The 12,237-nt window shown below is 41.2% G+C and overlaps 1 protein-coding gene across 11 annotated transcripts in view; it reads left to right on the top strand.

The window, feature by feature from the left end:
• The window catches only part of NT5C3A (5'-nucleotidase, cytosolic IIIA), a 30,641-nt gene extending 22,158 nt beyond the window's left edge, over positions 1-8,483 (top strand). For 8 of the 11 annotated variants that reach the window (XM_074150669.1, XM_074150665.1, XM_074150662.1 and 5 more), the window contains 8 exons: positions 1,999-2,097; positions 2,545-2,614; positions 3,328-3,374; positions 3,768-3,853; positions 4,109-4,198; positions 5,500-5,662; positions 6,164-6,364; positions 7,135-8,473. In XM_074150669.1, coding sequence (XP_074006770.1) covers positions 1,999-2,097; positions 2,545-2,614; positions 3,328-3,374; positions 3,768-3,853; positions 4,109-4,198; positions 5,500-5,662; positions 6,164-6,364; positions 7,135-7,236 — 858 coding nt within the window. In that variant the 3' untranslated portion in view covers positions 7,237-8,473. Of the gene's footprint in view, positions 1-1,998; positions 2,098-2,544; positions 2,615-3,327; positions 3,375-3,767; positions 3,854-4,108; positions 4,199-5,499; positions 5,663-6,163; positions 6,365-7,134 lie in introns of all 11 variants that reach the window. The other 3 variants (XM_074150663.1, XM_074150667.1, XM_074150673.1) reach the window with 3 other exon arrangements.
• Positions 8,484-12,237: the final 3,754 nt, after the last annotated feature.

Below are 12,237 nucleotides of genomic sequence, written 5' to 3'. Positions count from 1 at the left end.
AGAAAGGTTATACCCACAGCTATGGGTGCTGTGTTTCAAGGAAAACACGGTTCAAATGGATGAGCCAGGACAACATCAAGAATTGTCAGAGGTTAAGAAAACTGTACTCTGCAAAAGAATCAAAGAAAGCAGGGTTCTTTACTCCAGGAAGAAGGGAAAAATATCTGTGAGCATCTGTGAAAAAGAATAATTTCCTCCATGTTGAATGACTTAATTACAGTAAGGAGGGTTAAATAGAGATTAAGTAAACTCTTCTGAACATAAAGATAGTTGAGCACTAAAATACATGGTTGAGAAAAGTGAGGAATATGTGAGTGGTGGTTTTGAAGAATGGGTTAGACAAGTCACAGGTGATGGGACAAGAGGAAATGGCCTCAAGTTGCACCAGGGGAGGTTCAGATTAGATATTAGGAACAATTTTTCCACGGAAAGGGTTATTGCACATTGGACTGGGCTGCCCAGGGCAGTGGTTGAGGCCCCATCCCTGGAGCTATTTAAAAGCCAGGTTGACATAGTGCTCAGAGACATGGTTTAGTGATGGTTTTGATCAGAGTGAGGTTGATGGTTGGACGGGATGATCTGAAAGGTCCCTTCCAACCTGGACAATTCTGTGATTCTATGATTCTATAAGTATCTGTGGAGAATGATAGTTTGCTCCTCCCTGACGGCAGAGTGGACTAGAGCCAGTGTTTAAAGGTGCCTCCAGCTCCTTCTTTTCCCTAGCACACAAGTGTCTTTTCCATTACAAATGCGTGTGTTTGCAAGACTTTAAAATGTCATCTTTTCCTTAAATGATGACCTAACTGCAATTTGACTACAAGTTGGTTGTTACTAATAATGAAAAGGCTTAGTAGCATCAAGAGCAGGAAGAAAGAGTGTTGTGTCCCTTATTAACAGTCGGCGATAAGAGAACTCCCGTTCGAGAAATGTGTCTGGAAATAGAAGCTGCTTTGTTTGGTTGGGTTTTTTGTTAGCTCATTGCAGCAAAGATTACGTGCTAGCTATAAGAAAAGGAAAGCTGAGCAATCAGAATGTGAAAAATGTAATTTCTAGTACTTCATCATCTCTGACATTTTATACACAGAAATTAAAATTTGCTACTCATAAATGTCCACATAGACAGATTGCAAATGTCTGATGCCTTTGCTTTAGAAATAGTCCATTCGTGATTATAAAGGAAAGAAATACATACTAAATTTTGAGATTTTTGCCAATAAGTAGTTCTTTTATCATTTCTGCGAGGCTGAAGAGAAACTTTTAGCGTGAGCAAAGGCTTGGGCAGGAAGGTGGTGTTTGGGGAGGGGTAGGGACTTTGTGGGGTTTTTTTTTCTTTTTTACCAAATTCATTTATCATAATATTCAAGAACTATTCCTCATTCAAAAGGAGTATGTGGTGTGATAGCATGTGTTATTTCAAAAGTGTGCAGTAAAATAGGTAATGGAAAATGATTAATGAACTGGCTAGGGAGCAGGAATTACTGTATGGCCTTGTTGCATTGGGGTACTCGGGTAACACATGCAGCATTCTCAACAAAACAACAGGGCTCTAAAATCAGCCTGTCTTCTCCATTTATTTGGAAACTTTAAGGGCATATTAATTGCACAAAGAGCTGGTTTTAAGATTCACCATCTCCCAGTGACATACTTGAACCACAAGGTGATCCCCATATATCCTGTTTTTATATACCTCCATTCTTTCCTACAAATACAATTATCTTGTCTGTGAGTGTCAGCTTATTGAATAACTTGGTATTAATAGGAAAGGACATGAAAACAGATCTTGAAAGCAAACAGAACCATATGCAGTCATCAGTTAATGCATCCAGAGTATTTTCTGTTGCTTCTTACTCTTCACTTGCCTTCCTGTCCTGAGCATGTCTTGATGTCAAACGTGAAAATGTTTGCAGATGCAGAGCTTCCAATCTGATGGACAGCAGGTATTACCTAGTAAGTTTTCCTCTGTAAGTATATTTCTGTCTTTGTTATTACTCTTCGTAGATGCCGGAATTTCAGAAGAAGACTGTCCATATTAAGGACCCAGGGAGAGTAGAGGAGATTATTTGTGGCCTCATCAAAGGTGGAGCTGCCAAACTTCAGGTAAAAATAGTAGAAGGTGTAACCAGTTTGGAATAAAGGAATCATGTGACTGTTGCTCTATGCCAAAATATTTTAAGAATATATACATAACAGAAGACAACCTTCAAGAAATCCCCAAAACTTAGACATTTGTTAACTTTTTTAATAGCCCTTGTTGATTCAACTGTAATTCAGCCAGACACTGAGTTAAGTAAATGACATAAACATAAATGCTTAGTACTTTCAGGAAATACTCTGACCAAAGGAATTAGAAAAACAGTTTTGTTAGAAAAAGAAGTTATTCTTATGGGATATTCTGTCTTACATTACAATAGTTCAATAAAATAGGGAGATTTCTGAGACGTGCTACTCAGCTGTAACTATTGTTGATCATTGAGAATTTCTAGCCATTCTTTATTTTGTCCCTCCATGTTGTAAGACAATTTTGCTTTTTCTTTCCTTAAATAGATTATTACAGATTTTGATATGACATTAAGTAGATTTTCCTACAATGGAAAAAGATGTCCAACTTGCCATAGTGAGTACATTTATTTTTTTTTAATAGACTGGTTTGTTCATTCCTTTTAGTTTTTTCCTAGATGTTAATTTTCTTTCCACTTTACTCCCTAATACGCGAGAATTTATATTGACTTGTTACCTCACCTGTACATCCTCATGAGGAAGTATTCTAGTGACTGTCTGTATATGGTTTTATGTATACATTTTTTAATCACATCTGTGTGAATTAAAATCAGATAAGTTGTCATTCACAATAAAACATTAAGTTCTGAATTCTAAGATGTTAGTGGCTAGATATGGTAGGGTTGACTTATATTTTTTAAGCACCCGTAATAGTCCGAATGCCTTCAAGAACCAGTTAGGAGACTGCGCAGAATCCTTGGCATTTTTATCCTGTAGCCTTTTAGAACAAAGAAAGAGAATCCATTTACTAATGAAGTGGGAATCCTAAAACACATAGGATACCTCATGATAATTTCAGAAACAGTTAAATCTCAAGAAATTGATAAGAGAGCTTGTAATTACCTTTTAGTTTGGAGATGAGGGGAAGGACAGTAATATATCTTCATTCTTGTGAAGAAAAATGTGCCTTTTAGGGTTGCTGGTAAGAAAAGTTCTGAGGAAACAATGGTATGTCATCAAACGTTGTCATCTATGCCATTTACAGTGTTGTAGAGCAAAGAAAAAGAAATATACCATCTTGTTTAACACTTCTTTTTTCACCCCCCCCAGACATCATTGATAACTCTAAGCTCATCACAGAGGAATGTCGGAAAAAGGTAAACAGAAAACCTACTAGCTCTTGGTTTGTTGTACAGACAGCTGTTACTACTCCCTGGCTGTGCCGCGTGTTGAGTTAGGCAGCATGACAAGACAAGGGATACTTTCAAATCCTTAAAGTTCTCTGAGCTTTCTCACTGACTGCACGACATCCCTTCACTAATACAAGTGAACAGAAATATTTCTATTCTTGGTAGTAGCATGTAGTTCAGTTTAACAGCATCCGCTTTTTCTTCTTAAGATATATTTACAAGCTCTTTGTTCAAAGAGCATTTCAGATTCCATTTTATCTAAATAATGTAATTAGAATGAAGAAAGTTATTTTGATTGGTTAGATCAAATACCGAGTGTTATAAAAATCCATTAAACATCTGCTGGTTTTTTCCCTTCAGTTACTGCAGCTGAAAGAAACGTACTATGCTATTGAAATTGATCCAGCTCTCACTATTGAAGAAAAATATCCGTATATGGTAGAATGGTAAGAGACACCTCCCATCTTCAAATTGTAGTAAGATTAGATTTAATAGCTTCTTAAAAGCAAACTTATGGCAGTACTTAGCTTTTAGCTAACACGTTAACTGGATTCATCTCTCTGAGTGTGCAACAACTGTTTCTGCTTTGCTGTTAACTTGGGTGATCAGGAATGAACCATACAGGATGTTTTTCATCATGAGATTTAATGAAAGGTGAATCTTAATAAGTCAATTTTGACCCATTTTTTGCTTAATTCTAGGTACAATAAATCTCATGCACTGCTCATTGAACAAGGCTTACAAAAGGATAAGTTTGCAGAAATGGTGAGGGAATCTGACGTTATGCTGAAGTAAGTTCCTTTTGATTTGAACAATACTGTTTCAGAGAACTTTCTGTAGATTCTTACTTTATCTTTTCAGGGGAAAAACAAACAAAAACATTCCCAAGAATGTGACACTGTAATCTTAGAACATAGCTCTTCATGGCCCCGCTTTATTCAGATTTTGTAACTAAATACTTATAATGATCACTGTATAAACTAGAGATCTTAAAAAAAAAATATTAAAAAAAGTTTGAGTCCCATCTCTACAAACTTAATTTCTGTATGTAGACTTCCATCCTCGTGAAATTGGACTGGCGACTCTTTTTTTGTAAGGGGAATGGAAAGTGCAACTTTGTTCCGTTGAAAACCATTCCCTAGAATAGTTTTATCCAAGATAAAAATGCAGTGACTTGAGGATTATGTTTCATATGATGTATTAAATGTTGTTCTTCCTTTATGGCTAAAGGCAAGTTTAAAATCCAGCAAAATCTTTGTTTGAAATGTGCTGTGGCTCCCGTGTCTTTTAAAAGTTCTCCAAAATTGTCTGTAAATTTTGGATGACTGAAACAAGATGTTAAGACTTAATTTGTGGAAAAGTTTGTTTATCATACTGACTAATTTCTTATCTTTTGCAAAACAGACAAGCACACTGTCTCTGCCTGTTTGAAAGCCTAAGCCCGTGTGGATTGAATCTTCATCCACAGGCTAAAATTCCCTCAAAAATTTTCATCATACTTTTTTTTTAAATGTAAAATTCTACCAATCAATGTCTGTGTGGAGAAGGTGTATGGAGATAATATTACCTTGTTACTGGAATAATATACATAGTTTTGATTGGGTACTGAAAACTAAAAAAGCTTTTAGAAAGAGTGACAATAAATATTTTCAGGATTTCAAAACGAAACTAGATTTGTTTTTCGGTAATAACCCTGTAGAAAGTCAGGTGTTTAAGGAAGGAAAATTGAAAGGAAATGTACAGCCTGATAGTAGCTAGAGAGAGTTCTACTAGTTGTTTGCTTTTTCTGGGGTGTTTGGGGAGGAAGAAGTGTTTTTAAGTCTTTAAAACATGACTAGGTGTTGGGCGGGGGGAATTGTACAGATTAAGACCAAATGACTTGATGTAAGAGTTTCTTCCTAAAACTACATGTCTTGTGTTAGGTTGATGGTTCTTGCTAAACTGAAAAGGTGAGGCAAAGGAAATTAAGTGAAATGCTCAGGGAAAATTATTTTTCTTTTCCAAAGATGATGTGAATGTCTTCTGAAAACTCCCAACTTTTCTTGGCTTGCTTTATTTGAGATATGATTTGTATTTACATCCTGTGTTACAGAGAAGGATATGAGAACTTCTTTGATAAGCTCAGTGAGCATAATATTCCTGTGTTCATATTTTCTGCTGGGATTGGGGACATTCTTGAGGAAGTTATCCACCAGGCTGGAGTCTACCATTCTAATGTCAAAGTGGTTTCCAATTTCATGGATTTTGATGAAAATGTACGTATGAAGTAACAGATTCTTATCAAACATGACTGCTTGTGGTATTTAGTAGCTATTTATATATACTACAAGATGAACGTTTTAATGCAATAGATGTAGCCATCTATCCTGCCATACAGAAAATTAGAATTGCATACTTGGCACTCTCCCAGGCAAAAACCAAGCAGAGGATAACAGTTCAAACACTGTTAGCGTGCTGTGACTAAGATATCATTCATGTCCTTCAATGATAACCTCACACTCAGCCCAGTACAGCGCTACTCCTCCTCCAAGCAGGGAGAATCTCTGTCTGTCTAGTCTTACTAATACCAGTGACTAAATAATACTACTACTAATGACGAAACCAGTCATTAAGTTATTTAACAGTAATTTATCTTGTTCACCATTAGAGATTGCATAGTTCAATGTTAGTTCAAGAGTAATATCACCTATTTCATTCTAGATTCTATCTTGTCTTTATCATACTAGAAATAACTTCAGTGGGGTTTTTTTTTATAGGGAATATTAAAAGGATTTAAAGGAGAATTGATTCATGTTTACAACAAACATGATGGTGCCTTGAAGAATACAGAGTACTTCAAACAACTAAAAGACAACAGTAATATCATACTGCTGGGTGATTCCCAAGGAGACTTGAGTATGGCAGATGGAGTAGCCAATGTTGAACATATTCTTAAGATCGGCTATCTCAATGATAAAGTAAGTAGCCTCATAGCCCTTTGAACTTTGAGTGGAATACTGCAAAAATTAGAAACAGGTTCATTATAATAAGCTTCAGATACAAACCAAGTGTTTGGCCCATATTTGTCTTCAGATTTCAAACATTTTTCCTGGATTTCTTACCTCGAGCTTTTTTTCTAACCCATAAGCTACAAAACCAAAAATGTACTTGCTTTAGTTCTTGTACTGAACTACTTCCGAAAAGGTGTTCTGTTGAGCAGTAAAATTCAGAGGCTAGAGAAATTCATTCTCGTAAGTTCCTGTGGCTCCTCCCCCTCCTTTCAATAATGCATTAATAATTGAGCAAAATTATAATCTTCCAAATAACAAATTTAGGCAGCGTCTCCTCTTTTTTTTTTTTTTTCCCTCCCCCCACCCCAAGGAGACACAGAGCTGGTTGTTTGCTAGGTTATAGCGCACATCCGATTGCATTCAGGAGAGAGAAAACTTCGGTTTTCTATTTCTCTCTGCCTTTCAGGAAGCTGAAGAAGTAGTTTTAATTTCAGTATGTTTATATGTGAGATCCTGGAATAAACATGAGCTGTTCTATCCTGGAACACGCACACAGTTACGTCAGGCTTCTCCTACTCTGTCATCCTGGGGAACTCACTTATAGGAGCAAAACCTATTTGCGTGGCTCATTCCCTGAATTTGGTGGAAAGACTGGCCAATATTTTAATGACAAAACGCCTTTCCATAATTAATTTAAAAACTAAGTGGGTCTTTTTCTTTATCCCTTCTGCAATTAGGTAGATGAGCTTTTGGAAAAATATATGGACTCTTATGATATTGTCTTGGTGAAAGATGAATCCCTGGAAGTTGCGAACTCCATCCTACAGAAAATCCTGTAAATTGCAGCTTCAAGTCACTCCATTCCTTCCAGGAGGCAACTGGACAGAAGAGCACACGTGTGCTATCTTAAATTGTTTATTACTCATTTACAGAACTGTTTAATTTAATTTAAGACTTTTATCTTCATTTGGGTATTCGGAAATATATATGGTATCCATTGTCAACTAGAAGCTCCTTTTACTTCTCTTATGCTGTTCTTTATTGTCTCACACTCCTATTATAACTAGATTTAAATTGGATTTATAGATGTGATAAACTGCTGCTGATGGGATACTATGGTTCACCATCTTTTAATCAGGCGTTTCAGAGGAGCGTTTTAGAAAATGTGGCTATTTTGTAAAATTGAGGATGTAAACGTTCTGTGAATAAGCAGTGTGCGCATTTGTGTTGCCTTTTCTTCTTTCAAAGAAGATACTTCAGTCTCAGCTGTACTTTGAAGGATCATACTCATATGCTACAGACTTTCACAGGAGTTTTTCGTACATATATTTTTCTCCAGTAAAAATGCTTTATTCACCCAGTTCAGGCAAAGTGTTTCTTCTTAACAGATTTTTGTATTGTTACAAAATACTCCTCACTGTTTCTTTATCCTCTGTGGAATGGGAAGAATGTTTTAAGTTAGCGTACCTGGCATAAAGTTTCTCATCTTTGTAACAACAGATGGTTTCACAAGCTAATAGTACACAGCCATAACTTCATCCCCTTTTCGGATCTTATTTTGCATACTACTCTGCTGTTTCATGTCAAAGCTAGCGTGGCTTGTCTAAAATAATTTCTCTTAGGGATTCTCAGCGAGCGGCTCTGGGCACAGAAAATCAAAACAAAGCTAGATCTTAATCTTGGGTTTTAAATGCTGGCTTAGCCATCTTGCAAAATCAAGTTTTCTTGCTACCAGCCCCATGCCTCAGAAGCACTTGTGGAACACATCCCCAGACTGGCTTTAAGTCACATTCCCACTCTCTGCAAATTGTAAGCGCAAGGATCAGTACAGCATCTAGCTCTTCTGGCTTCGTTATGGGTGTCCTCTCTGTGTAAACACCTGCTGAATCTTCAGAAAGTATTTCCCCTGTACTGAACACGGTGCAGTACCTCTCAGCTTCATGTACAGAACGGTATCACTCTATGTAGCTGGAGCTTTGGAAGCTTACTCTGGCATGGTGCAGGAGAAGCTAAAAGGGGTGGTGTGACCCTGGTACTAGTACTAGTTCTATTCATTAATAAAAGAGAGACAATCGTACAACTTCCCTAACACGCAATATAGTCATTGTTCCCCTTTCCTCGCTTTTATACACAGCAGGAGTCGTGCCACCTTCCAAATACAGGAGGGCCTGGATCTGCATTCTCTCCCACCACAAAGTAATACACATCTCAAGAAATGGCCTCTTTCTGCCCAACCTGTGGTCCCTTATCTGAATTCTGAGTCAGTAGCACCAGTCATAGTTTTTCCAAATCAGCAGACGTACATCCGTTACCACACCTACCGGAGCTTTTCCAAGAAGGCGAGATGGGGAGGAAGGGGGAGTTTCCTTACCCCACCTCTGTGGCCTCTGCAGGAAACTGAAATTAAGTCCTCCCCGTGTTTTGAATGCCCAGCAGAGGCGTGATGCACAACCTGAAGCAGCGTGAGCATCCTTTGATAGTCCCATCGCAGGGAACTGCCGAGCACAGGGACCTTTCGGAAATTCCAATTTACATCTTAACAGGCAAAGACTGCCGAGGGATGATGTCCTCCTCGCGTGCAACCCACAGCCATGAAATTCCCTACTCCTGGCACAGGGGCGGCTAGATCCCCAGAAGCAGGAGCCTTAGAAGCTGCACGTTTGAGCAGAAAACCACCTAAACCGTAAGATGACTGAGGAGAGGACAGCGTCTTGGCTGCCTTCCACCGGAGAGCCATGGCTCAGGCAGCAGCATCGCCCGTGACAGGAGGAGACGGGAGCAGCAGCTGCCTCAGCCCTGGCCTGCCAGGAGCTGTCAGCCACCGCCAGAAGAGGAGGAGAGCTGGAAAGCAGGAGGGACAGCTGCTGAGTCGGTGGCAGCAAGAGAGCTGCCGTTCCCCCTCTGTTTCCTACACACGCACACAAACCCCAGCGCCCGGAGGCGGCGGGTGCCGCAGTTGGTGCGTGCCTGAGGGGAGCAGAGACTGGCCGAGGGGGAGAGGCTGGACGGAAGGGGCTGACGGTGAGAAGGAGTTACGGCAGCGGGGCTGAGCAGGGGAGGTGCTGCAGCTCCGGCAGCTGCAGGGAGAGCAGCTCTGGGGGGTGGCAGGAGGCAAGGGCAAGGGCGGTGGGCTGGGGCGCAGCAGGTCCCTTTCAGCAGCCCGGGACAGAGCAGCTCTGCGCAAGTTGTCACAGAAGAGCAGGAGGAAGCGTGTTAGAACGTGCCAGCCATCGTGGGACGAGAGAGGCTGGCAGGCGCAGGCCGGAAGGATGCTCCTCAATGCAGAAGGTACACACTCTCCCTTTCCTTTCCTGCTTGGAAGCGCCATTGAGGCAACCTTCACACCCGCTGCCTCTGGCCTCTCTCCCCGCGCCCCCCCGTTTGCCTGAGCCGGGAGGAGGGTGGGACGGTCACGTTGCTGAACTGTAAGGGAGGGAGCAGCCTCCTGCACAGTCACCTTCCGCGGTTTCGGCACTGCCGGCAAGATATCCATTGGGCGATGTTATTTGTGACTCCCCCCAGGACATCAGCCTGAGCTGCCCCCCCGGCTGGGGGCTCTGCACCGCCCTGGGCACGGCAAGGCTCATTCCTCAGGGAACGCTGCAGCCTTTCCAGAGGAGGCAGCAGACACAACTTCTTTAACAGTCTACATTTTGGGTTCTAGGCACCTACAGAATTTGTGTCAGCTGAGCTAATGTCAAGGTTTTAAGGGGGGGGGGGTTGAGGTTTTGGTGGGTTTTTTGTTTTTTAAACAAGCAATGGTGCTGGCTCTTTTGTCATAGCTGCCAAAAAAGGTCCAAAAGGCAAAGGCCTTCTGAAAAACACCAAAGTGTTTGGATGCGCTGCTTACTCAACCAGTCTCCAGCTGCAAGGGGCTAATTACCAGGCATTACTCCCAAAGTTTACCCTGGGACAAAATTTTGTGTTTACAGGCAGGTTACCTTTGGAATACAGATAACGTGGAGAGCGTGTGAAAAGCGGCCGATAGCCACAGCTCCACAGCACAAGATGTGCCAGCGACACACGCTCCAGCGCAAGATCATTCTGGCTTCAAGTATACCAGATTTCCCCAGCCATCCCAGCATCAGTGAAAAGTTGGGGGCAATTCTGGTCTCTCCATGTAGCGTTTCCGAGAGGCAGGACTGTCCCACTGGATCCCTGTTGGATGCTCTCACCCAACTTGTCTCGGGATTTCACATGAACTCGTTGATCCTCCCCTCTAGAATTTCTCCTCAGCCTCACTCAGCCCTGCAGGAAGCAAACCATCGCTCCTTCAGCATGATGAGGATCTCGTTGTTCAACCCGCCCGCAATAGAACAAAAAAAAAAAAAACCAAACCCCATGAGAGTAACATGGAAAAGCAGTAGGCAGTATCCTCAAAACCCGTTACCAAAACAGATCTCCAACTAGATCTTAATCCGAGTCGCTGAAATGATATCCAACCTGCTGTGCTGGAGCCCAGGCCTATCAGAAGTGATGACTTGATGGTTTCCCAACCACGTGAACACTTAGAAGTCTTTGCCTTGGTAGAGGATTTCAGAGTAAACAACCATTTCTCAAGCATTTTATCGGGAAGGTTTTCCAGTCTCGCCTCCAAGCAGAAGGATAACGAATTGTCAGTCACCAGAGGTTCAGTCCACAATGACAATCCCTTGAAGAAAAGGATTCTTATCCTTCCTCAAGGAGGCGGGTAAGTTAAGATCTCCAGCACGCTTTCTCCTTCTAGCATTAAATCCTGTTAGTCTCAGATTTTGCCCTCCAGAGCAGTAAGCCTTTGCTAGGACGCAAGAGGAACTAAGCCACGTCGCAAGCATCTGATAGAACTCATCATTTCCACACAAAGGGTATCCACGTGCCAAATAACGTACTTCTTGAAGTGCCTTACGTATTGTTTTCTCGAAAAAACCCAGTTATTTACGTGATCAACCTGAACCAGGAGCTCTGATTTAAAGAGCCTACCCAAGGCTGTACGGATTATCAATACCCTTTCGTCATCTCGCTGCCAGCCGTAACTCGTGCTGACGTGGCAGTGAAGGGAAACCACAAGAGGCGTGGTTAGATACCCGCGTTTTTCAAAATCCCATCTTTTTGTCACTGGTCTGTCGGCTAGAAATAGGAATGGCTACTATCAGTCACCTCTCCGAAAGCATGAACAAAATTAACGGCAAACAAAATTAATAACACCCTGGCTACAAGTTAAATCATTCTTCTCCGGCAAGTCTGGTGCTTGTAAATGCCATCCAGGTTCATGCAGTCGGTTTGAGGCAAGGGATACTCTCCGCAGGCTGGCTTTCGAAATCAAATTCCTAACTAGAAACATTCTGCAACCCTGAGAGTGTGTTATTTCATTTGTGACTCAGCTTGGATAGAAAGGTATCGCACATTTCCAGGCGATTTTCCCACAGCCGAAAGAGTATTTCTAAAGTTAAAAGCAGCAAAGTGAAGTGAATTTGTTACTTCCACTCCCCCCCATCTCTGCTCACAACAGCTCTTCTGCCCGTAGCACGTGTCCAAGGTCAAGTATTTGGGACCTTTATTTAGCTAAAAATATTTCCTCCTTCTGACTGGGTGTCACAGGCAGCTCAAACGTCCTCTTACTGTCAGACGCACACTCATAGTCCTGAACTGAGCCAAAAGCTTGCACCGGGCACTGGCTAAAGATGCCAATTTTAAGCTTAAAGGGAAATCTGAATATTTTTTCACACTGAAAGAAAATAACATCTGAGTCCACCAACTGCAAAAAAAAAAGAAATGCAAATTCCAATGAAGTGTGATGTTTTTAATACACTTAGAACATGCAGAGTTACACAGCGGGAAGTGTCTCTGGTCAAGTTAGGGCA

This window comes from Numenius arquata, chromosome 7 (assembly GCF_964106895.1).
Source record: "Numenius arquata chromosome 7, bNumArq3.hap1.1, whole genome shotgun sequence".
NCBI classification, from domain to species: domain Eukaryota; kingdom Metazoa; phylum Chordata; class Aves; order Charadriiformes; family Scolopacidae; genus Numenius; species Numenius arquata.
The sequence above is the reverse complement of the archived record's forward strand: the minus strand, read 5'-3'. Positions and strand labels throughout refer to the sequence as shown.